Raw genomic sequence first — 24,580 nt, forward strand, 5'->3', positions numbered from 1 at the left:
GTCAGCAGATCTGCTATATAAGAATTGCTAAACAAAGATATTCAAAAAAGAAAAGAAAATCATACAAGGAAATGTGGACTACCAGGAATAAAAGAGAAAAAATAGTAAATATTGGGAAAATGCAATGGATTATTCCTTTCTTCAGTTAAAATGTATTTCATAGTTGAAGCAAAATTATAATATGGTCTGGAGGAATTTAAATTAGTCTAGATGTAATATATAAGACAACTACAACATATCAAAATGTGTGCGGTTCTGCCAAAGAAGGACTTAGAAATAAATTTAGCACTGAATACTTTTACTACAAAAGAAAGATTCAAATAAGTAAGTTTCCATCTGACGGAACCAAGGAAAGAACAAACCAAACCCAAAGCAAATGGAAGAAAGGAGATTAAAACAGAAATCAGTGAAATTGAAAACAGAAAAATACAGTAAAGCCACAAAACCAAGAGCTGTTTCCTTGAAATGACCAATAAAATGATATCAAGACTAACAAAAGAGAAAACAAAGAGAAAAAATGATCCTATACAAGGAATGAAAACGGAATGTCACTATAGAAATTAGTATTAAAAGTATAATAAACAAATATTATGAACAACTCTATAGACAGAAACTTGACAACTTAGATGAAATGAAACAACTGCTTAAAAATCACAAACTACTAAAAGTTACCTGAAATGAAACAACCAACCAAACAAGTCCCAGGTGAAATCAAGTTCTAAAACAAACAAACATTGTTCAGAAAAAAAGGTATCTCCAACTCCAGATGGCTTCACTACAGAATTCTACCAAACACATGGAAAAGAAGTAACATCAATTCTGTATACTCTTTTCCAAAAAGCAAAAATGGAGGGAATAATTCACAACTCATTTTATGAAGCCAGCATTACCCATAAAGCCAAAACCAGACATAGTAGAGGGGGAAAAAAAGTATAAAGAAAGAAACAAAAAGAAAACTACTCAGACCAATAGCCTCCTCTCATGTTGAGGCAAAAGAAAAAATAAAATAAAATAAATAAGAAATTAATGTCACCTACCATATTAAGAATGTAAAAAAACCCAAATGATCACATCAATTGATACAGAAAAAGTATTTGACAAAATCTGATATCCATTCAAGATAAAAACTCTCCGAATAGTAAAGGACAGCTTCCTCAACTTGAAAAAGAATATCTAGAAACAACATATTGCTAGTATCATTATAAATGATGAGAGGCTGAATGTTTTCTCCCTTAAACTGGGAACAGTCAAGGATGTCCACTCTCACCATTCCTACTCAATAAAGTGCTGGAAGTCCTAGCTAGTGCGAAACATCAGGAAACAAAAAGTACAGAGACTGGAAAAGAAGAAATAAAGAGGTCCCTACTCCCAGATGATATGATTAACTATAGAGAAAATTTCCAAAGAATCTGAAAAAAAAAAAAAAATCCTAGAACTAATAAGCAGGTTTACCAAGATGAGGTCAACAAGCAAAAATCAATTTGTGTTTTTATACACTAATAATGCACAACTGGAAAACAAAATTACAAAAGCAGTATCATTTTCAATAGCACTAAACATTTCAAAAGAAAAGAGAAAAACATACACACCTAACATTACATGTACAGGATTGATATGCTAGAAGCCAAAACAGTGATGAAAGAAATCAAAGACCTACAGAAATGGAGAAAGATACTGTATTTGTGAATTGAAGACTCAACATATCTTCAATGTCAACTCTCCAAAATTTTGTCTCTGACAAAAGAGGGGCAAAAATATTATTGAAAACAAATACACAATATACAACTCTGGCAGAAAATGTAAAAAAGGAAAACAGCAGACTTCAAGTGGGAAGTGAACTTCAAATAAACACAATTTGAATACATAGAAACTGTGGAGACAGAATGCAGGTTATAAGAGAATAACAAAGCTAGCAAGATGATATTGATATTTATTTTCACCATTATGTCCAAGACTATGGCATATAAAAATTCTGATTTTTTAAAATTTACTAAATCACCACACACAAAATGAGTTCTCATACAATTAGGGGGAAAAATCATATTGTGGATAATGCTATTAAATCCCCTCCAAATATAAACTCTTGTTAATTGCATATTCAACTTTCAGTTCAGTTCAGTTCAGTCGCTCAGTCGCGTCCGACTCTTTGCAACCCCATGAACCACACAGCATGCCAGGCCTCCCTGTCCATCACCAAATCCCGGAGTCTACCCAAACCCATGTCCATTGAGTCGGTGATGCCATCCAACCATCTCATCCTCTGTGGTCCCCTTCTCCTCCTGCCCTCAACCTTTCCCAGCATCAGGGTCTTTTCAAATGAGTCAGCTCTTCGCATCAGGTGGCCAAAGTATTGGAGTTTCAGCTTCAGCATCAGTCCTTCCAATGAACACCTAGGACTGATCTCCTTCAGGATCGACTGGTTGGATCTCCTTGCAGTCCAAGGGACTCTCAAGAGTCTTCAACACCACAGTTCAAAAGCATCAATTCTTCAGCACTCAGTTTTCTTTATAGTCCAACTCTCACATCCATACATGACCACTGGAAAAACCATAGCCTTTCCTAGACAGACCTTTGTCAGCAAAGTAATGTCTCTTCTTTTTAATATGCTACCTAGGTTGGTCATAACTTTCCTTCCAAGGAGTAAGTGTCTTTAATCTCATGGCTGCATTCACCATCTGCAGTGATTTTGGAGCCCAGAAAAATAGTCAGCCACTGTTTCCCCACCTATTTGCCATGAAGTGATGGGACCAGATGCCATGATCTTAGTTTTCTGAATGTTGAGCTTTAAGCCAACTTTTTCAATCTCCTTTTTCACTTTCATCAAGAAGCTTAGTTCTTCTTCACTTTCTGCCATAAGGGTAGTGTCATCTACATATCTGAGGTCATTGATATTTCTCCTGGCAATCTTGATTCCAGCTTGTGCTTCTTCCAGCCCAGCGCTTCTCATGATGTACTCTGCATGTAAGTGAAATAAGCAGGGTGACAATATACAGCCTTGATGTACTCCTTTTCCTATTTGGAACCAGTCTGTTGTTCCATGTCCAGTTCTAACTGTTGCTTCCTGACCTGCACACAGGTTTCTCAAGAGGCAGGTCAGGTGGGCTGGTACTCCCATCTCTTTCAGAATTTTCCACAGTTTATTGTGATCCACACAGTCAAAGGCTTTGGCATAGTCAATAAAGCAGAAATGGATGTTTTTCTGGAACTCTCTTGCTTTTTTGATGATCCAGCGGATATTGGCAATTTGATCTCTGGTTCCTCTGCCTTTTGTAAAACCAGCTTGAACATCTGGAAGTTCACGGTTCATGTATTGCTGAAGCCTGGCTTGGAGAATTTTGAGCATTACTTTACTAGCGTGTGAGATGAGTGTAATTGTGTGGTAGTTGAGCATTCTTTGGCATTGTCTTTCTTTGGGAGCTTTACTATTCAACTTTGGAGCTTACTAATTATTACAATATAATCAGTTATCTTCAAACTCTTTTAGTAATGAAATGTTTCTTTTCAGCCTGATAAAAAGATTAGAACAAAGCAGAATGCTCAGGTTGAAACATGGGTGGAGGGACCAGAGACCCTACTCCTTTTACCTGTATACTTGGGTTCCATAGAGACCAGTATGAAGACCTAACAGGTGACTGATTAGTCATTTCCTGACTTTGTTTATAATACCTCTAGTTATATTTGTAACATGATCGTCTTGAATATCTGCTAGATCTTTTTTCTTTTGTCTTTTCTCTAAGAAAAAAACAACAACACTAGCAATCTGGCCATATCAAATTCTATCGTTTTATTTTCACTTGGTTTTATTAATCTTTTGCCATTATATAATGTCCTTGTCTAGTTCTTGTAATGGTATTTTACTGTAGAACATAAGATAATTTTTTAAAATGCTCATCTTACTCTTTTGCTTCTACATGCATGAAAAACCTTATTCTTTATTATCCTAATATTTTATTGTTTTCAGGTATTTCTTTTGGCAAATAGTTATGGGGTTTTGGTCAATGGCATTCTTTAATAGATTTCAGACAGTTTTTTATCAAGTGTGGTAACTGGCAATTGTGTTGCAGTCCATGGGGTCACAAAGAGTCGGACACAACTGAGCGACTGAGCTGAACTGAACTGAACTGATTATAATACAATTATGATATGAGGACAAGATTGTTGGACAGCATCACCAACTCAATGAACATGAGTTTAAGAAACCTCTGGAAGATGGGAAAGGACAGGGAAGCCTGGCATGCTGCAGTCCATGGAGTCTACAAAGAGTTGGATACAACTGAACAACAAATAACAAGTTATAATACAATAATCTGCAAATTTATATTATTATTATTCTTTTTTGCGCCCCTTCACTAATTATTAACTGGCTGTGGTATATATTACACATTTTATTTTATCTTATAATAGACTATCTTTCAATCCATTTATTTCTCACTCCACACTGATACACTCTAATTCAGATGTTTTCATTATTATTAACTAAATACATTTTGGGCTTGCCTGACAAGTTGATATATAACAACTTTTCTGTTTAACTCTTAATCCTGTAAGTCCTAACCACAGTTCTTGAATCTATTTTAGAAATGCAAGATGTATTATAAAATTATGTCCATAACTCCAGTTTTCACTCAACTTTTTACTTTGTATCATCAATCTTTTCTCAATATTGTAATTCATTTATCTCTTGGAAGTCTTATTCACTTACATATTTTCAAGTCTACTTTATCTTTAGTAATCTGTTATAAAATCATTTCAGATTTCCTAAATCCTCAAATATTTCCTTCTCTCTTAAGAGGAACTCAGTTTGGCCAAATAGAATACTGGAATGATAACCATATTTCTCTTAGCTCTCTTTCTATTGTCAGTCTATGAATTAAAGGCTGAAGTAGTTATTGAACTCCCTTCCTGAAATTATATATTTTAAGTTTAAAAAGCTACTATGTAAAAGTTTTGGCCCTACTCTCACTTTTTGAAACACTTACTAATATTCATGATGAAATTAGGTTTCAAATAAGGGAAATCTTCCTTATATCATTCCACATGGTCTCTATTTTGCAAGTCTTTACATTTTCATATCATATTCTTATTATTCAAAAACATACAACATAAACAGATAATAGAACCATTATGTTTTTCTTCTTGATGATCCCTTTACATCATTTTTCTGTGGCTTAGATTTATTTTGCTTGCTTATTAATAGCAGAACTCTTTGTTCAGCTGGATCAATTCTTTCCTTAAAGCCTTTATCCATGTTTTAGTCTCTCTCACCATATTTCAGGATCTCACAGATTCTCAGGGTCCGAAGGAACTTAAAGGTCCTTCCCCAACCAAAAACCTCTTATTTTTAACATAGATTCCATAATGCTTTCAATTTACATTAAACTAGTTAATTTCAGAACATCTGTACTTGTTCAAATGTTTTCTGCTAGAATGAAAATTCTGGTATGATGGAAGTCTTACAGCTTTTTTTCTTCCTCTTTTCATCATACAACAACTGTCTGTTAGATATGCAACTTTGTTTGGCTTTCTTTTCATTTGTCTTGAAGTGTATTGTGTAGGGATTGTTCAGTGGGTTTTACTACTTTTCCTTCTACCATCCTCGTAACACTTTGTAAGACAGAAGGTTTACATAACTAATATTCCATCCTCAACTGTAATACAGTACTCACATTTGATACTGGAAATCTATGTCAGAAGTGTAACACATAATCTTTTAATAGAAACATGATGAAATGTAATGAAGAGCATTTTTCTTCACATTCTCCAGTAATTGAAATTAATAACTCTCTATCACCAAAAGTGCTCAATAACATGCCCTCTAATGTAATATTATACTTTGTTCCTTCTTTTCCTTGCTATGTATATACTCACAAGAAAAAAGTATCAAAGCATGAAACTAGCATTACAATATCTAATAAATATCACTTCTCCATTAAAAACACATAAAGATTTACCTGTACATGAAAGGTTATAGTTTTTTCATAAAATCATCTATGGGTACATGATAACTATTCCATGACCGAATAAATTTTTTTAAATTATTCTTATAAATATTTTGGTATATGAACAAATTCTATAAAGAAACATATTCTTTATCAACATTTCACTTATCCAAGTACTTGGGTTTTTTTTATTTTCTTAAAAGGCTTAGTTTTCTAAATAGTATATCTTTAAATTATTACTCAATGGAAAAAAGACATGCCAAAAACAATTCAATATTTGTAAAAATATCTATTTTCACATGATGCTTCTTAAAGTCTGTCATAGGGATTTAAAGAGGCTTCTTTTGATCTCCTTGTTGCTTATTACCCTCAAAACAAATGCATAATATCCCCATAAACTCGACATACTTATTTTTTAAAAAGCAGAAAAATCTAATCTTTCCCATCAGTTTGTATGCACTACTGACTGATTATTCTCACTTTTTTTTTTCATAAAAATATTGTTTGTTCTAGGTACATTTTTAGTATATGTATTTTTTTCCTGTTCTTAACATTAGATTTACTATAAATATCAGATGTACTTTCACAGATTTTGTAAAAATATTAAAAACATATCACGAATGCTCTACACCTCAAGTTGTCAATCTGAACGAAAATGACACTATTACCAGCATCAGCGCTAACATATTTCTTAAATTAGCTGCCAATACCATCAATTAGATACTTCAGTTATTTTAGAAATGAGCATCACACAGGCATGTCATTTGTCACTATTTTCTCTGGCTAGTAATAAATTCACAGTGTTCTTTGACAAAAGACACCAACCAGGAGAGCAGAGAGACCCGAGTTCAAATGGAGATGGAAGACAATTAGACAAATTACTTAACATTCCTAGTCCTCAAAACTGCCTTGTCAAGCTGCTGGGAGAATTAAATGAAATAATCCATATGAAGCATTTAACACAGAGCTTGGCACACACTGAGTAAAAGATTCTATCGGTAGTGGATGAGGAAGAAGATTTCCTAAAAAAGGTTTCAGAAACTATGCCTGGCAGCACGCCCCAGACACATATGACTCATCTGCTAGTCTTCACCAGGGATTCTTGCTTTCATTCCTTTTCACTGCTCTGTGTCCTGTGCTCACGGCCTCCACAGTGAGGCTTTGGTTAACATCACCTCTGTGAATTTCATTAGGTGGCCTTCAGAACAGCTACAATGGATGCTAAGCCTTCCATCAGCCTCTTTCACACATGCTGTAGCTTCCGATTGCTCTTGCTTGATATAAATTTGCGGGAAGCTGCCTTTACTCCACACTAAGCATAGGAGAGAAAAATGGCCAGTGTCTCTGGGGAATAATTAATAAAGGACAGTTTGTTTCATCTTCATGATAAAATACAGCATTCCTATTAAAAGGCAAATTCATCATTCCCAAAAGTTAAATAGAATGGCACTTTAAAAGTAATTCCAGCTGATTAAATTTAGGGTTCTGAAAAAAAAAATTAATTCATGAATATACTCTGAATCTTTCATTTGATTTTAAAATGTATAAATGTTCATTTAACTTTGAGCCCTTGCCTTTCAGTGTTCTATTCTGAGCTAGTCAAACAAGTGGTAGCAGGCATGCTGGGCTCAATAATACTGCCTCTCATATTTAAATACTCTTTTTCACTTGGATTGCAAATTAAAGACAGTCTCCTGAACACTGACACATTTTCAATGATTGATTTTGCAAAACGTGTTGATTTTTCCTACACTGTTTTGCCTCTGTGTGTGTCAACTTTGGCCTTCTTTTCTTGCTCCTTTGCAGCACTGCTGTCTCTTTGAAGCCATTGTCTGTCTGATATTAAAAATGTACATTAAACCTCTCGACTAATTACACAGAAAATTCCTGATCTCAAATATAAAACACCCATGCCCAGAAACTATAACAAAAGCTTCTGACTATGTATAAAACTCTTAATCAAATCTTTCATTCACTTGGATTAAAAGAAATACCAACAATTTATTTTCCATTAAAGTTGTGTTTATATTCTTTGAAAAGTAGATTTTAAAAATACATTTACCTGCCTATAAGTCAATCCATTTAACATTAAACCCCATCTATTTTCTCCACAAAAGTTTATACTTGCTGTTAAGTCTACTTCAATTAAGGGCTACTCTGTAGAATTGTTTCATTCTAAACACAAAACTGTTTAATCTTAATATAATGTCCATTTTTTTAAACTCTCTCTGCACTGTGCATTAGCAAAGTAGACCCCCTCAATAAATCCTATAATCTATGGATTAAGTACATGGCTTCTTATATTTAAAAAACATACTTGAAAAGAAGATGAACAGAAACTTATACCCCTCAAGCTCCCCAAGACAAATAAAACAATGCCTCTAACTCTAAAAAGACAGAACCCTACATACATGCCACATGTTACAGTACCAACAGCACAAAATTTCATCTCAGATAAGCCAACTGTTGGGAAAATTATTTTTCCCCAACAGACTAGTTTTAATTTAACCAATCATTTTTTAAGCTGTTATATATTGGGCCTTGTTGAAGCACTCTTGAGAGAAGGCCTACGAGGAGTTTATAATCTAATATTGGTGGAGGGTAAACAGTATACAAATGGCAATCATAAGAAACAAGATAAGCGCTTCGAAAGAACATATTACAGGAAGGAACAAAGAGCAAGCAAGAAAAGTTGTGGCTACTCCCCTGCTTGCCTCGTTAGCATGTTAGAATTTTCATAAGGCCTATTGGCCACCATTTGTTTCCACCAGTGATCCCAGCAACAGACTCCCCTAGCTCTCAGTCTACTGAACCTATGGACTCTGCTCAATTCGGCTGCTGTTCGCCTTTTTGTAAGACCAACTCGCCTCTGTCCCTAGTTGTTCATCTCATGCAGTCACCAACTGCAGTAAATGCATCACATGCCACCACACGACTATTTTAGGAAACCCTGCAGTGTACCAACTGGCTAGGGCAACCCTGGGTATGAAATTTTAGTTGCCTGAAAACGATGTTTCCAAATGGAAAGATGAGAGGAGGAGGACCAGGGAAGTAGCCATACTCCTCTTAAATGGCCACTATACCTAAGCAAAGCAAGTTGGAGTAAGGTCTGCATATGAGCCAAAGCTTAGAATTTCATTGCTTTTGTTGGCTCATGTCACTTCTTTAATTAATGTCACTTTCTCTGGTTTAATATCAGAGCAAGTGACAAGAGTGCTTCTGGATGAATTGTGTTTTCTGAGGACTGTATGGCATACTCTCCCGCAGTCTGACGGAGGGACGTGCCAGCTTTACTTGGCAGTTACAATGCACCAGCTTTAGTTTTAGTAGTTTAATTTGTGGCAGTTATATGTTTTGAATACGTTGAAGTATTCACAATGGTCTCATGGAATCTGCTCCATAGATAAAGTTTACACAGTGGAAAAGAAAAAGCAATGGCTATAAGGCGATTACAAAAAGCTTCTCTTGGCCACAGCTGGTCTTACAGGCATTCTTGTAAATTTAAGAGCATTTAGAGAATACGATTAAAGTGATCACAAGAAATGATGCCCTTTTTTTTTATTTTTGCCCAGTTCTGTAGCTGGTGTGAGACGATCATAAGGAATATGATATTTAGAACTCAATTTTATGCAAAATCCATTATTCAAGAAGTGAAGTTTATATACATGATAGACATGCAATGAAATAAATGTTAGAATAGGAAGCTTTGTTACTTATGCATTAAGTCGGTTCTAACGTTTTGGTAAACTAACTTTTTATTGATATAAAATTCAAAAAAAATTCTGCATTTAGAGAAAGGACTAAACTTTTCCCTTTATTAAAGATCTTTCTGTTTCAGACTAAAATAATCGGAAGGTTTTTAATTTGGAGTTTTTCCTTCATCTCCTTTACACACTTTTGTGAAGCCTGAGCTCATGGTGAGAGCTGCCACCAAGGAGTTCTTCCAAACTTTACCTGCCCTTTCTAAATTTAGGGTTCTTTACTGCAGCAGGTTGAAGATCTGGCTTTGAATGCACCTGGCTCTGCTGGAGAACAGAAATATTCATCTCCACTGAATGCATGCTGCTTAAGTGCTGGAGGCACTTGCAGGAGAGTTACTCTCATTGGAAACTTCATTACAATACTTTTCTCTTCCCTACATGAAGCAGTAATTCTCATTCACCAAAGATAGAATTTTGCTTGACACTGCCACAGGAGCTCCTGTTTGACTTTCAAAATTAATCAACCTCTAAGCTGGAGTAGAAATGGCATGTCCTTTAACCTTAAGCACAAAAAGCTCTCAACAGACTGCAGTTTTTATATCCCTGGATGGGAGTTTGGGCCCCTGATACTTAAACTTGATGCACATACTGGGTTTCTGGCATGCTTTTGCCCATACCCATCTGCTTGGCTGGCACTGTGCCCATTCAGAAGGTGTGATGCCAGTTTCAATAGGGCATAGGTGCCAATCAAAGATGGGCTTGGAGGGGCAGCATGCAGAACGCAGCAAAAGTCAGCTCTTCTGCCAGAAGATCCTCCTGTTATCATATAATGCCAATGAAGGGCCACATGCCTCATTGCCTAGGATCACACTGCATCTGTAGATGTTTCTGGCCTTCAATGGATATCTTTCTATGAATCTTTTCCTTCAAGTATTACTTGATTGGAGATGTTAAAGGAAAGTCTTCCTGACTAAATGAAGTCAGGATGACTTTCTTTTTCCCTTTTAAAAGAAACAATGGAAATCTTCAAAAATTTTCTTGAAATAATTGCTGAGTTTTATGTCCTTCCTCTTAAAATGCCCTTTCATGTAGAAAACTGCATAATGTACTCAGTTCATGTAATAGAGTTATAAGGGACAAACATTCTGAAGATGCACGAATTGCAAAATCAAGTATGTAAGCAGTATAAGGTCCATGAACATTTTTGAATCATTGTTAAGTGAGGAGGGTGAACAAATTTTCATCATCCAAATAGTTAATTTCTAGTGAATACTCCTATTTAGAGCTTTAGAGTTTCTTAATTTTCTTCTCATTTATTCTATAAACATAGATATTCCTGTTTCTTAAAAGAAGACTACTTCCTACTCTTCTTCCATACCTAAAGAAAAAAAGCCTAAAACACTTCAGAAGCTAAACTCCATTCATATTTCATAAGGAAGCTAGAAGCTCCCGAAAGTTGAGTTTTGTTTTGTTTTGTTTTTTATTGTGTGGCAATAGAGGTGAACTCATTTCATGAAGAAGAAACTTCCCTATAGTGATAGGCTTCAAATTTAAAAACCTTGACCACTGAAACCATTGTAAGATAGTAACAGGTGCAGTGGAAGAGGCATAATGCACAAATTATTGAAGAACAGAGCAGTTTGTAAATCTTCCCTTAAGGCAAAAGAGTTTGACAGTAGAATGCTGAACATGAAGACCCATAATATAAAATATGTTAAAAAGATCGGATACTTACAAAAACAAAAAAGACAGCAAAGACTAAGTAAACCTTAGGAGGATGCTTCCTTTTTATACAAAGAATCCAAACTGTTGCAGGTATTTAGACTTCTTAGCTGGTAAGTAAATGAACACTGTGCTTTTAAAATTCAAAATTAACAGCCAATGGCCAGCACATACAAAATTAAAATAAAACTTCTAGGAACTTTAAATTCTTATGAAAGGTACAACACGTTTATTAAATTCACAAAATCCCAAGCAATCTCTTCATCTGTTGAGATTATACCAACTGCTGCTGCTGCTAAGTCACTTCAGTCATGTCCGACTCTGTGTGACCCCATAGACGACAGCCTACCAGGCTCCCCCGTCCCTGGGATTCTCCAGGCAAGAACACTGGAGTGGGTTGCCATTTCCTTCTCCGGTGCATGAAAGTGAAAAGTGAAAGTGAAGTCGCTCAGTCATGTCCAACTCTTCACAACCCCACAGACTGTAGCCTATCAGGCTCCTCCATCCATGGGATTTTCCAGGCAAGAGTACTGGAGTGGGGTGCCATTGCCTTCTCCAGATTATACCAACTATTACATTATAAACCTTCAGCTGGGAACTAATTTATCTTATATACGACAGTTTCTAGTACAAGTTATCCTTATTTCATGTTTATTTCCTTCTTCTCACCCCCAGGGTATCAGCCGCAAAATTTCCTAGTAACTATTCTGGTGGGAGGAGAAGGCAATGGCACCCCACTCCAGTACTCTTGCCTGGAAAATCCCATGGACGGAGGAGCCTGGTAGACTGCGGTCCATGGGGTCGCTAATAGTTGGACACAACTGAGCGACTTCACTTTCACTTTTCACTTTCATGCATTGGAGAAGGAAATGACAACCCACTCCAGTGTTCTTTCCTGGAGAATCCCAGGGATGGGGGAGCCTGGTGGGCTTCCGTCTATGGGGTCGCACAGAGTCGGACACAACTGAAGCGGCTTAGCAGTAGCAGCAGCAGCATGGTGGTGGGGCCACAATGTTGCATCGTGTTAGGTCAGATTAACTGCTTATCTCAAAGTCTTCTCTATAAAACACTGCCAAAATAACATCTAACACAGCAATATATTATGAAGCAATACATGTTTTAGTAACTTTATTTTGTTGCTAGCATTATCATTAGGCTCTTCAGAACATTACTCTTCATACCTTAAAAACGAATCCATTCTAGCTGACTAGAAAGTTGTTCTCGTTCAGTCACTAAGTCATGTCTGACTCTTTGTGACCCCCTGGACTGTAGCCCACTAGGCTCCTCTGTCCATGGGATCTCCTAGCCAAGAACACTGGAGTGGGCTGCCATTTCCCTCTCCAGGGGATCTTCCCAACCCAGGGATCAAATCAGCATCTCCCACACTGGAAGGCAGATTCTTTACCACTGAGCCACCAAACAAGAAAAATACAATAAATAAAAACCACACATAAAAAATTTTTTCTATTTAGATAAAAGTCTATTTCTTCATCAATAATTGAGTTCAACTTTGACAATATCTACAACTCCCAGTTACTCTATCTTCTCTCTGCCCCACCCAACAAAGATTTCTTCTGTTTCTAAAGAACAAAATTGAGCTAATCTGAGAGGATTACCCAAGAAATGTATGGCAGTCACCTGAACTCTAAACATTTATCCATGAATAAATGATTGATCTTAATGCTTCAAGAATTAATCTTAGTTATAACATTATTTATAAAATATAATGCTCTTGATTTACTGTCAATAAAGCATATATAGATTTTATAGTTAACTTGTCTCAAGTTTTTATGACTAAGAGTGTTATCTTTAAGATTACAGGCTGGAGTTAAGGGTGACATCTATAATTATGTGGGGGGAAAAGGCAAACTGGCTTGTGCGGGTTTAGTAGCTCGACTTCAGTCTCAATCTCTGAGGCAAATAACTGGTAAACATATAGCCTGTGCTTGATATTCCAGAGATGCTAAATGGTCATGGCTATGCTCAAATTCTAAAAAATAAAACTTCTATAGATAAATCATTCTATCATTTGTTACTTTCTCCAGGGGATCTTCCCAAACCAGGGGTCAAACCCACCTCTCCTGCATTGGTAGGCAGATTCTTTACCATTGAGCCACCTGGGAAAGCTGTATAAGAAGACTTTAAAGGAATTTGGCTAAAGTTTATTCTCTATAATTCTGTTTTTCTAGATTTTTGACTAATTCTGAAACATAGTACCTTTCATATCTGAAACATAGTACCTTTCATATCTGAAACATAAGATACAGCTTATGTGAGAACTTTTCACCATGTCATAATGGCTACTACTGTAAATTGAAATGGGAAAAACATACACTTTGGCAAGTAAAATGTCATAGACTTCCACTGACATTCTCTGTTTCTCAGTTTCACCACATTTAGTAGCTAAGCCCATCACAGTCCATGGGAGGACTAATGGAAAAACCCTCCCATACATGTCTTAGTCACCATGCTAATCTGAGCACCAGACACCGAATTTAGAGTTCAGCTATCACTGAGAATGGGAGGTTCTAAATAAATAAATCAATTACAGTGAATTGCTTATCAAGTTCCAAGTTCTTTAAAAATACTACCTTAGTCATTCCAAGTATTATTACCTCAATCCTGGAGAACAGAAACAAAGATTCCTGAATAGATGAAAGTTACTCATTTCGCAAAAGGCTCAGCTCAAAATCTTAAGCTGTGATTTATGAAACTCTCCAGTTTGCTTGGTTCTGTGTTATTCCTAGCACTAAAGTAAAATTCAAACTCTTAGTTCTGTCTCCTGAAGTTTTAGAATTTTTTTTTCACTTTTTTGATCCTGAGGTTACTGCAAGCTTTCCCACTCCCTGAAACAGTTTCCTTTCTTCCTTTTCCCCTCCTCTCTTTTCAGATGCAAAGGAAGAACTTTGTTTTATGTTCAGACTTTCTTTTTCCTCTTATTACTATTTCTGTTACTGCTACAGGAACATTATTTCTCCAAGTTGAGAGTAAATACAAAACATCTCTGCCCCTTCCCCTTTACTTCTTGCTGACTACTGAAAGTCTTTGGCTATTGATCTCAAAACTACAGGACAGTTGTACATGCACATATGAGTCAGTCAGGGCGGTTAGTCTCTTCTCAGCCTTAAGTGACAATGCTGATGAAGTGTCTGCTGAAAGTGTATCTAGAAAACATAATGCTTAACAATGTAGCTGTCACAAAGGTATTAGGGAAACCTGAACTGGCTGGCTACTTCCTTTATACAGGAAATGATGAGAACCATGTTAAAATGCAAAAACATGATATAATTTCATATGGATTTTCTCAGCTTGAAAAAAATACGTAAAAACTAATTTTAACAAAGTTATTGCTGACAGCATCTCAATGAAGAGCTGAGATTATAATTTATGAGTGCCACTTTTGATAGAACAGTAACAACATTTGCAACACACAACTTTTCCTCAAAATAGCTAAACATTTCTTTAAAATCTTATCCCAGTCATATGCATTTGCTCATATATCCAGGATCCAGGTTCTAAAATTCAGATAGTAGGGGGTACTTCATAACTATGAAATCTTGAAAATTGTTGCAAACTAAATATTATTGAGAAAAATTAAGTAAAAAATATGTGCAGTACTTAGATTGAAAGAAGCAAGGTTTTTTCCTATATTTGAATAGGGGCAAATAAATCACATGACTAAGCCTAAATTCCTAATTCCACATGCCTAAATTCCTTTTTCACAACAGGAACCACACAAGTAGCATGTGTACACATATATGTATGCATACACACACATAATTCAACTTTAAACATGGTCTTAAATTTAAATACATATTAACACATATAATATTTACAATTAAAAAGAGAAAAGATATAAGACTAGCACAATCAATACTTTTCTGTAGTTCTTTGAAATTACTCAAAATAATTCAAACATTAGAATAACTGACAAGCTGTGCAATCCAAGGCTACAGTTCAGCCACATCAGAAATAACTTATTCCACTCCATTTCTCTGACCTTGAGTCAAGACAATATACTAGAGATCTTAACACTCATCTATACAAGAGAGTTCATCAATTCAGAGTTTCAACCAACAATTACTCTTCAAAGAATATACTCTCTGTAGACTCCAAGTCCTCTCAGGGTCTTTATCTGCAACATTCAACATGGTAGCCACTACCTATAGGTAGTTACTGAGTCCCTGAAATGGGGCTAAACATATCCTGGTCTAGTCCCATTTAACTAAAGAAGTGAAATATTTCCCTTTTTTAATATCAATAATGTATTGGAATTATACTTTAGATACATCACATTAAATAATACATATTATTTAAATAAATTTCACCTGCTTTTTTTTAATGTGGCTCCTTGACAATTTTATATTCCATATGTGGCTTGCATTACATTTCTGTTAAACAGTGCCGCTTGTGTCACTAAATCTAGTACTTAACATTTTTCAAGCAAGTTCAAACCCTTTAAATAGGGAAGTTGTTCTTTATCTAACCCACACTACACTTTTGTGTTGGTCTTATCTTCCCAACTAGATTAGACACTTAAGTGATTAATAAGAAGTTACTTATTCACTGTATTTCACCCATTTATTCAATACTACAATCTCAACTTCATCAGAAGACGAGCCTTCAAGATCCATGAAACACATTTGCGTGAGAAGGGTGGCATATTCTGCCACCTGTTTGGTGCCTGTTTGGCAACAGGATTATTTTGCACTGAATGCACTTGAAAAATAGCAAATGCAGGGAAAGGCTTTCTCTGAACTCCCTTTACCTGGCTAAAGACAGAGCACCCCTCCCCCCCAAAAAAACACACACACAACTCTACTGTTTTAAATGACATCTAGAAGAGCTTCATTAACTAGGAAAGACTGAGTCATCACAGAAGAGATTAGATGTTGACATCACTCCCAAACTTTGTTACAGACTATCACAGCCCCCATCTACTCTTCTACAGGCCTAGTAATCTCTCCGAAAAATCATGTACTGTCCCTAAAGTGGCCTAGTCCCTTCTCTTCCCTTATTAAGATAGCATGTAAGCTCTCAAATTTTACCATGCTTTAGGATATTTATTCAACTATTTTTCCACCTGTAATATTACTGTGCACATAACATCAAAAAATTGATGTATTTGTATACCCTATCTCCTGTTAATCTTCCTGCTATCAGTTCATTTCATAAACCCAGCTATTAAACTTAGGAGGGCAGAGGGAATGTCTTTCCTCCCCTTTACTCTAAAATGTTTAATAAGGAACCCAAGATTCTTCCAAGCAAGGCTTTTTTACCAACTTCTTAAACGCCTCCAGACACAGATGTAATAAGTCAATATATTTAGAATTTCTCCTTGAGAGGATTTTTTTTAATCACTAATATTTATCTTATTCATTAAATCTCATCTTGTAATGGATATCCCTTGATCCTTAAAACTATAAATAAAAGGTAGCCCTGAACAATCCTTTTAAAGTCAATGTAATTTAAAATTTTTTAATATAGTGTAAAAACACACTCAACTTAGGTTCCTTACTTGTACCAAAAAACACAGAAACTATGTTTAAGTATCTGTTAATTATCCTAAAGATAGCACATAATAGTACCAATCTAGATGTACAAGAGAGAAGTTAATTCATTCCACGCAATAGAGAGCCTTGGGGTATTAAGGCCCAGTTCTCTAGTGAGACCTAGTGAAGAAATGACCAGAACCTTACACTACTTCAATATTAATGATTAAGATTCACAAATGGGAAATGTTCATAATCATAGAGTTGTGTTCTCTTGAGTCATAAAAACCAATGTTTCCAAGAAAACAGTCTCAAAACAGAACATTAACCATTTGTCTGGCAGACTGTGTAACTGTGCTCTGAAAAGACTTTCTAAGAGTCATTTAGAAAGACATGGACAAGAAGGGACTAGGGTTAGTCATATCTTGAACCTAGCATAGACGTTCTACTAAACACTAACTATCTTCATATTACTTACATTTATGAATTCTATTTTATTTCAATTTTCAAAATATTAAGTCGTCACAGTCACATACATAAGAGTATCTGGTGATTTATACTTTACCTAAATATATCAAGCCAAATCCTCCAGAGCCAATCAGCTTGCCCAGCACCCATTGTTTTCCTTCCATATCATCCAGGACTGTGCCTTCTGGAAGTGGAATAGGAAGCTTGTATTTTTCTTTTCTTCTTGGTGGCATCACTTCTGTTGACAGAAGGGGTGAGGCTGTAATTAAAAATAAAAACAACAAAGAAAACTCCACTTAAATACATTTCTCAAAATGTCTTCTATGGGGCACCTTCCCAGAAATTAGGATTCTAAAGTCAACTGGGATTGGGAAAGCCCACATATTATATTCAAACTGGAGATTCACCAAGATTACAATATTGAAATCGAAGAGACACTGATACTAAAAAAAACAAAGCCTGCTGAACCTCACTTAACATTTCCAAAATTCAGTTAGGGGGTCAAAACACCTACTCAGTTCAGTTCAGTTCAGTCGCTCAGTCATGTCCGACTCTTTGTGACCCCAGGAATCACAGCACGCCAGGCCTCCCTGTCCATCACAAACTCCCAGAGTTTACTCATACTCATGCCTATTGAATCAGTGATGCCATCCAGCCATCTCATCCTCTGTCATCCCCTTCTCCTCCTACCCCCAATCCCTCCCAGCACCAGGGTCTTTTCCAATGAGTCAACTCTTTGCATGAGGTGGCCAAAGTATCGGGGTTTCAGCTTCAGCATCAGTCCTTCCAACGAACACCCAGGACGTATCTCCTTCAGGATGGACTGGCTGGATCTCCTTGCAGTCCAGGGGACTCTTAAAGAGTCTTCTCCAACACCACAGTTCAAAAGCATCAATTTTTCGGTGCTCAGCTTTCTTTATAGTCCAACTCTCACATCCATACATGACCACTGGAAAAACCATAGCCTTGACCAGACAGACCTTTGTTGGCAAAGTAATGTCTCTGCTTTTTAATATGCTATCTAGGTTGGTAATAACTTTCCTTCCAAGGAGTAAGCATCTTTAATTTCTTGGCTGCAGTCACCACCTGCAGTGATTTTGGAGCCCCAAAAAAATAAAGTCTGACACTGTTTCCACTGTCTCCCCAACTATTTCCCATGAGGTGATGGGACCAGATGCCATGATCTTAGTTTTCTGAATGTTAAGCTTTAAGCCAGCTCTTTCACTCTTCTCTTTCACTTTCATCAAGAGGCTTTTTAGTTCCTCTTCACTTTCTGCCATAAGGGTAGTGTCATCTACATATATGAAGTTATTGATATTTCTCCCGGCCATCTTGATTCCAGTTTGTGCTTCCTCCAGCCTAGCATTTCTCATGATGTACTCTGCATAGAAGTTAAATAAGCAGGGTGACAATATGCAGCCTTGACGTACTCCTTTTCTATTTGGAACCAGTCTGTTGCTCCATGTCCAGTTCTAACTGTTGCTTCCTGACCTGCAAACAGGTTTCTCAAGAGGCAGATCAGGTGGTCTGGTATTCCCTTCTCCTTCAGAATTTTCCACAGTTTATTGTGATCCACACAGTTGAAGGCTTTGGCGTTATCAATAAAGCAGAAATGGATGTTTTTCTGGAACTCTCTTGCTTTTTTGATGATCCAGTGGATATTGGCAATTTGATCTCTGGTTCCTCTGCCTTTTCTAAAACCAGCTTGAACATCTGTAAGTTCTCAGTTCATGTATTGCTGAAGCCTGGCTTGGAAAATTTTGAGCATTACCTTACTAGCGTGTGAGATGAGTGCAATTGTGTGGTAGTTTGAGCATTCTTTGGCATTGCCTTTCTTAGGGAGTGGAATGAAAACCAACCTTTTCTAGTCCTGTGGCCACTGCTGAGTTTTCCAAATTTGCTGGCATATTGAGTGCAGCACTTTCACAGCATCATCTTTCAGGATTTGAAATAGCTCAACTGGAATTCCATCACATCCACTAGCTTTGTTCGTAGTGATGCTTTCTAAGGCCCACTTGGCTTCACATTCCAGGATGTCTGGCTCTAGGTGAGTGATCACACCATTGTGATTATCTGGGTCGTGAAGATCTTTTTTGTACAGTTCTTCTGTGTATTCTTGCCACATCTTCTTAATATCTTCTGCTTCTGTTAGGTCCATACCATTTCTGTCCTTTATTGAGCCCATGTTCATGGATGTGTAACTAAGCAGAGCACTAAGCCACTGTGCAGTTAGTTGTAAGACTACCACACTACTGTTTCAACTTCTTTCTACTTCTCTCTACCCTGTCTCTTCCCCATTATCACCGAAGTGAAAACTGCCCTGCCTTAGAAATTTATGCAGCACTACCAACAACAGTGTAGAGACGCCACAGGATAGCCACACAACTTTAACCAATTAACTGTAATTGTACATAGGTTAGTGAATCTTACTAGAGATTTTTGGGAAGGACTAGAAAATTTCTTAGGGAGAAACAAAACGCACACACAGCATATAAGCCTGAAACAAGTGTGAAGGTAACGGCAATCCTCTGCTGCTGCTGCTAAGTCGCTTCAGTCATGTCCGACTCTGTGCAACCCCATAGACAACAGCCCACAGGTTCCCCCGTCCCTGGGATTCTCCAGGCAAGTGCACTGGAGTGGGATGCCATTTCCTTCTCCAATAACAGCAATCCTCTAAGTAGTTTCAAAGAATTTTTTTTAAACCTTTTTTTAGGCCTTCGAAATGAAAGTAGTCTTCGTTGTATAATCTATCCATCTTCTGAACAAGGTTTCTGTTCCTTTCAGTAGGCTTTCCCCCTACTTCACTTATATTAACCCAATGCCCTATCTTACTCAGCAGTAACACCCGGGTAGAGCAATATTCACTCGTCCTCCTAACTCGAACACAAAGGAAGCTGGGAAATCATATGAACAGTGCCCCAAAGAAGGAAAAGTTCTGACCAGGACTTTATACTGGGGGCTCAGACAATTAAAGAATCTGCCTCCAATGCAGGAGACCCGGGTTGGATCCCAGGATCAGGAAGATCCCCTGGAGAAGGGAATGGAAACCCACTCCAATATTCTTGCCCCATGGACAGGATAGCCTGGTGGGCTACAGACCATGGAGTTGCAAAGTCACACGATTCAAAGACTGACACTTTCACTTTCTATATACTGACCAGAATCTTGTTTAAATACTGGTATCCAACACTTATCTGCTGATTTAAAACCTTAAGTCTTGTGATAACAACTTTTCAGCAGGGCATACATTCTCCATCAGTATGAAGAAGATAAAAACCGTTTGGGGCAAGTCCGTGGCACCAGAACTGGAAGCGTGAAAGGTGACTGTCTATACAGTGAACACCCGCGGCATGGATCCAGAGTTCAAGGCACAGGAGGAAGCGCCAACCTCCTCTCAAGGCCAGTCCCAGACAAGCTTGTCCCTGCTGCTTCAGGGCCCTTCCCGCTAGGATGAAAAGTGCTTAACACGAGTTTCCGAAGACACCCCGGTACCCAGAGGCCTGAACCCGAGCCGGGACCGGGCTTGGGGCGGCCTCGGAGACGGACCGTGACGGCGGGGACAGGCCGGGTCAGCGCGGCCGTCCAAGACAGCCCCGTAGCTTCCCACCCACCCAACTCCCCACTTCTCGCCACGCCCAGGGCCGGCCGGAACCACCGGAAGCCCGCCGGCGTCCGGACTCTCACTTCGTACCTCGAGCCCCTGTAGGCGGTGGTAAAAGAAACCCAATCCCCTTTCCCGCCTAACTCCCCCGCCCCGCGTTTTGGGCAAACGCGTGGGGAAGGGGCGCCAGGATTTCGCGCTGAGTTTTAAAATAGTCAGAACCCACCGCGGAAGCAGGGAACCCTCCCGGGCCCGGCCTCTCACTCCGACGGCAGCTCCTTCCAGGCGTGCGGCGCCGCGCGGGCGGGGCAGGCGGGACGCGGAAGTGCGGGGTCTCGCCGCGACTCCCGGCACCCAGGAAGAGGGAAGGCTCCCTTGGGCCTCGCGAGGCCGGGCGGGGCGGCGGGCCTCCAATCCCGCGGGGAGGCGGGCCCGGAGCCGGCTCGGCCCTCGGTAGGGGCCTAGCAAACTTTCTGCCCCTGTTACCGCATCGCTTAGCCAGGGCGGAGACGCTGGCCCGGGTTCTGCGGAGCCTAGTCCCGGGGGCAACCGTAATTACTTTAAAACTTCAAAAACATGGTCTAATTTTTTTTTGTCCGTGAAGTGAAAATAACCCTATTTAGGTTAATAAAATTTATTAAATTAAAAAATATATTCTGGCATTTTTTTTAAACAATAAGAGTTTATTCAAAACTCTTGCAATAGAATGTAACCATTCTCCGCCCCCATCCAGGCTGGCAGAGCGTCGTAACATTGAGAATGGATACATGTGTATGTATCGCTGAGTCCTTTCGGTGTTCACCTGAAACTACCACAACTTTGTTAATTGTCTATACCCCCATACAAAATAAAAAGTTAAAAAGTTTGAAAAAAGAACTCTTGAAATAGGAGAAAGAGCTATGCTCCATTCTAATTATGGACAGAAAACAAAAGCGGGAATTTATGGCCAAGGAACAGGTGGGGGTCAGTGGATAGAAAACTACTAAGAGGAAATATCAGGGCAAAGAGTTGTTCAGTCGCCCAGTCCAGTTCCACTCTTTGCGACCCCATGGACTGCAGCATGCCAGGCCTCACTGTCCCTCACCATCTCCTGGAGTTTGCCCAAGTTCATGTTCATTGCATTGGTGATACCCTCCAGCCATCTCCTCCTCTGTCGCCCTCTTCTCTTTCTACCCTCAATCTTTCCTAGCATCAGGGACTTTTCCAATAAGTCTGTTCGCATCTGATGACCAAAATACTGGAGCTTCAGCTTCAGGGTCAGTCCTTCCAGTGAATAGTCAGGGTTAATCTCCCTTAACACCGACTAGTTTGATCTCGTTGCCATCCAAGGTATTTTCAGGAGTCTTCTCCAGTACCACAGTTGGAAGGCATCAGTTCTTTGGAATTCTGTCCTCTTTATGGTGTCCGGCTCTCACAACCATACGTGACCACTGGGAGGACCACAGCCTTGACTGCATGAACCTTTGTCTGCAAAGTAATGTCTCTGCTTTACAACACACTATGTTTGCCATCACTTTCCTGCCAAGAAGCAATCATCTGATTTCATGGCTGCAGTCACTGTCCACAGTAATTTTGGAGCCCAAGAAGAGGGAATCTGTCACTACTTCCACCTTTTCCCTTTCTATTTGCCATGCAGTAATGGGGCCGGATGCTATGATATTTACTGAGAGGAATTATCAGGGGGTAAAGAGAGTACTTGCTACATAGTGCTAACAGAATTCTTGCAGAAGGCAGGTCAGGGTAATCAGACATCACCTGTGGGATGATAGAAGCTGAGGGACTGTATCCTCCAATGAAGGATTGGGAGATGCTGGCTAAACTTAGCACTGGGAGATGCTTACTGATATTGGACAGTATGGAGAAAACTTATAAGTCCAAAAGTGAACGCCTATTTGGGAAAGAGTTCAGGTGAGCCTAAGTAGAGTTTGGTCAAGGAAAGGATCTTTGTCAGGTTATTGGTTATAAGATTTAGGTGATAATTAAGTAAGAAGGAAAAATAAGCTGTTTTTTAATATATAATAAGGACTCATAGCTTATAATGGAGACGGCAATGGCAACTCATTGCAGTACTCTTTCCTGGAAAATCCCATGGACGGAAGAGTCTGGTAGGCTGCAGTCCATGGGGTCACGAAGAGTCGGACACGACTGAGCGACTTCACTTTCACTTTTCACTTTCATGCATTGGAGAAGGAAATGGCAACCCACTCCAGTGTTCTTTCCTGGAGAATCCCAGGGATGGCGGAGCCTGGTGGGCTGCTGTCTATCTATGGGGTCGCACAGAGTCAGACACAACTGAAGTGACTTAGCAGCAGCAGCAGCAGCAGAGCTTATAATATTTTCAGTTAGTTCAGTTCAGTCTCTCAGTCATGTCCGACTCTGCGACCCCATGGACTGCAGCAGGCCAGGCTTCCCCTTGTCCATCACCAACACCCAGAGTTTGCTCAAACTCATGTCCATCAAGTTGGTGATGTCATCCAACCATCTCATCCTCTGTCATCCTCTTTTCCTCCTAAAATATAAAATTTAAGGTAGGCAAAACAAATGTTCAGAAAGCAATTATTAAACAGTACGTCGACATCTTCTGTAGGAAGTCAGTAATTGCTTGGGATGCAAATACTGAAAGGAAAGTCAAGATCCTTTAATGACTTTGATGGAATAGAGTTTTAGGACTTCCTACACCTATCAAAATGTCACCAAATTAAAAATGGCATGAGAAGACACTTCTTAAAAAAAACTTCACGTTGTGGATATAAAAGCATTTTTAAAGAAACTCAATAGTCTGTATGCAGAATAATTGTGCCCTTTAAGATACTCATTCATTAATGTAACATCCATTCTTACTTCCATAAGATACATATGTAACATGCTATTTGTTTCCTGTCCAAACATTTATTTGGACATTAAAGTTCCCATTCTAAATTTGTTCAGCTTTCTATCCACTCTGAGGCTCCAGGACCAGGCACAACAGATTATTCTTAAGGGGTCATTCATACATGGCTTCTCTCTTCCATACCTATATGTGCCTACTTGTGTTGGTGTAATAGCCCTTTCCTGTTGCTATAATAGAATACCATAGACTAGGTGGCTTTAAACAACAAGAATGCATTTCCCACAGTTCTGAGGCTGAGGAGTTCATGACTCAGTCACCTCCTAAAAGTCTCTACCTCCAAATACCATCACGTTGGGAATTATATTTCAACATGCGAATTTTAGGAGGGCACAAACATTTAGCCCATGACAGTCAGTAAATCCTGTGAGCTCAACCTTCAAAATATGCCCACAATCCACCACTTACTACTGCCCCTATTTCCATCTTTCTGGTCTAAACCACATGTCTTTGCTGGAGACTGACAGTACCATCCTAAAAGCAATCCTATTTCTCACGCTTCCACCCCTTCAGTCTCTTCACAACAAACAGCCACATGGTCTTTTTTTAAAAGCTTAGATCATTCCTCTGCTCAAAACACTTCAGTGCCATTCTAATTCAGTCACTGTTAGCCAGTCCTCACTATGACCTAAAACAGTGTTTTTCAACCTTGGTGCTATTGACACTTGGGCCAGACAACTCCTTGTTGACAAAGAAAAGAACCTCAACACTTAACTTACATGCCACAGAAAAATTAACTTGAAATTGATCATAAACCTAAATCTAAATAC

At 38.4% G+C, this 24,580-nt stretch overlaps 1 protein-coding gene across 3 annotated transcripts in view; it reads right to left on the bottom strand.

Annotated features, from left to right (window-relative positions):
* VRK2 (VRK serine/threonine kinase 2) overlaps window positions 1–21,303 on the bottom strand; it is a 99,384-nt gene extending 78,081 nt beyond the window's left edge. For 2 of the 3 annotated variants that reach the window (XM_061155398.1, XM_061155400.1), the window contains exons 1-2: window positions 21,150–21,303; window positions 17,420–17,581 (exon numbers count right to left, since the gene is read on the bottom strand). In XM_061155398.1, coding sequence (XP_061011381.1) covers window positions 17,420–17,555 — 136 coding nt within the window. In that variant the 5' untranslated portion in view covers window positions 17,556–17,581; window positions 21,150–21,303. The remainder of the gene's footprint in view (window positions 1–17,419; window positions 17,582–21,149) is intronic. The other variant, XM_061155399.1, reaches the window with a different exon arrangement.
* Between the last annotated feature and the right edge of the window lie 3,277 nt (window positions 21,304–24,580).

The sequence above is a fragment of the Dama dama genome, chromosome 11, assembly GCF_033118175.1.
Source record: "Dama dama isolate Ldn47 chromosome 11, ASM3311817v1, whole genome shotgun sequence".
Taxonomy (NCBI): Eukaryota; Metazoa; Chordata; class Mammalia; order Artiodactyla; family Cervidae; genus Dama; species Dama dama.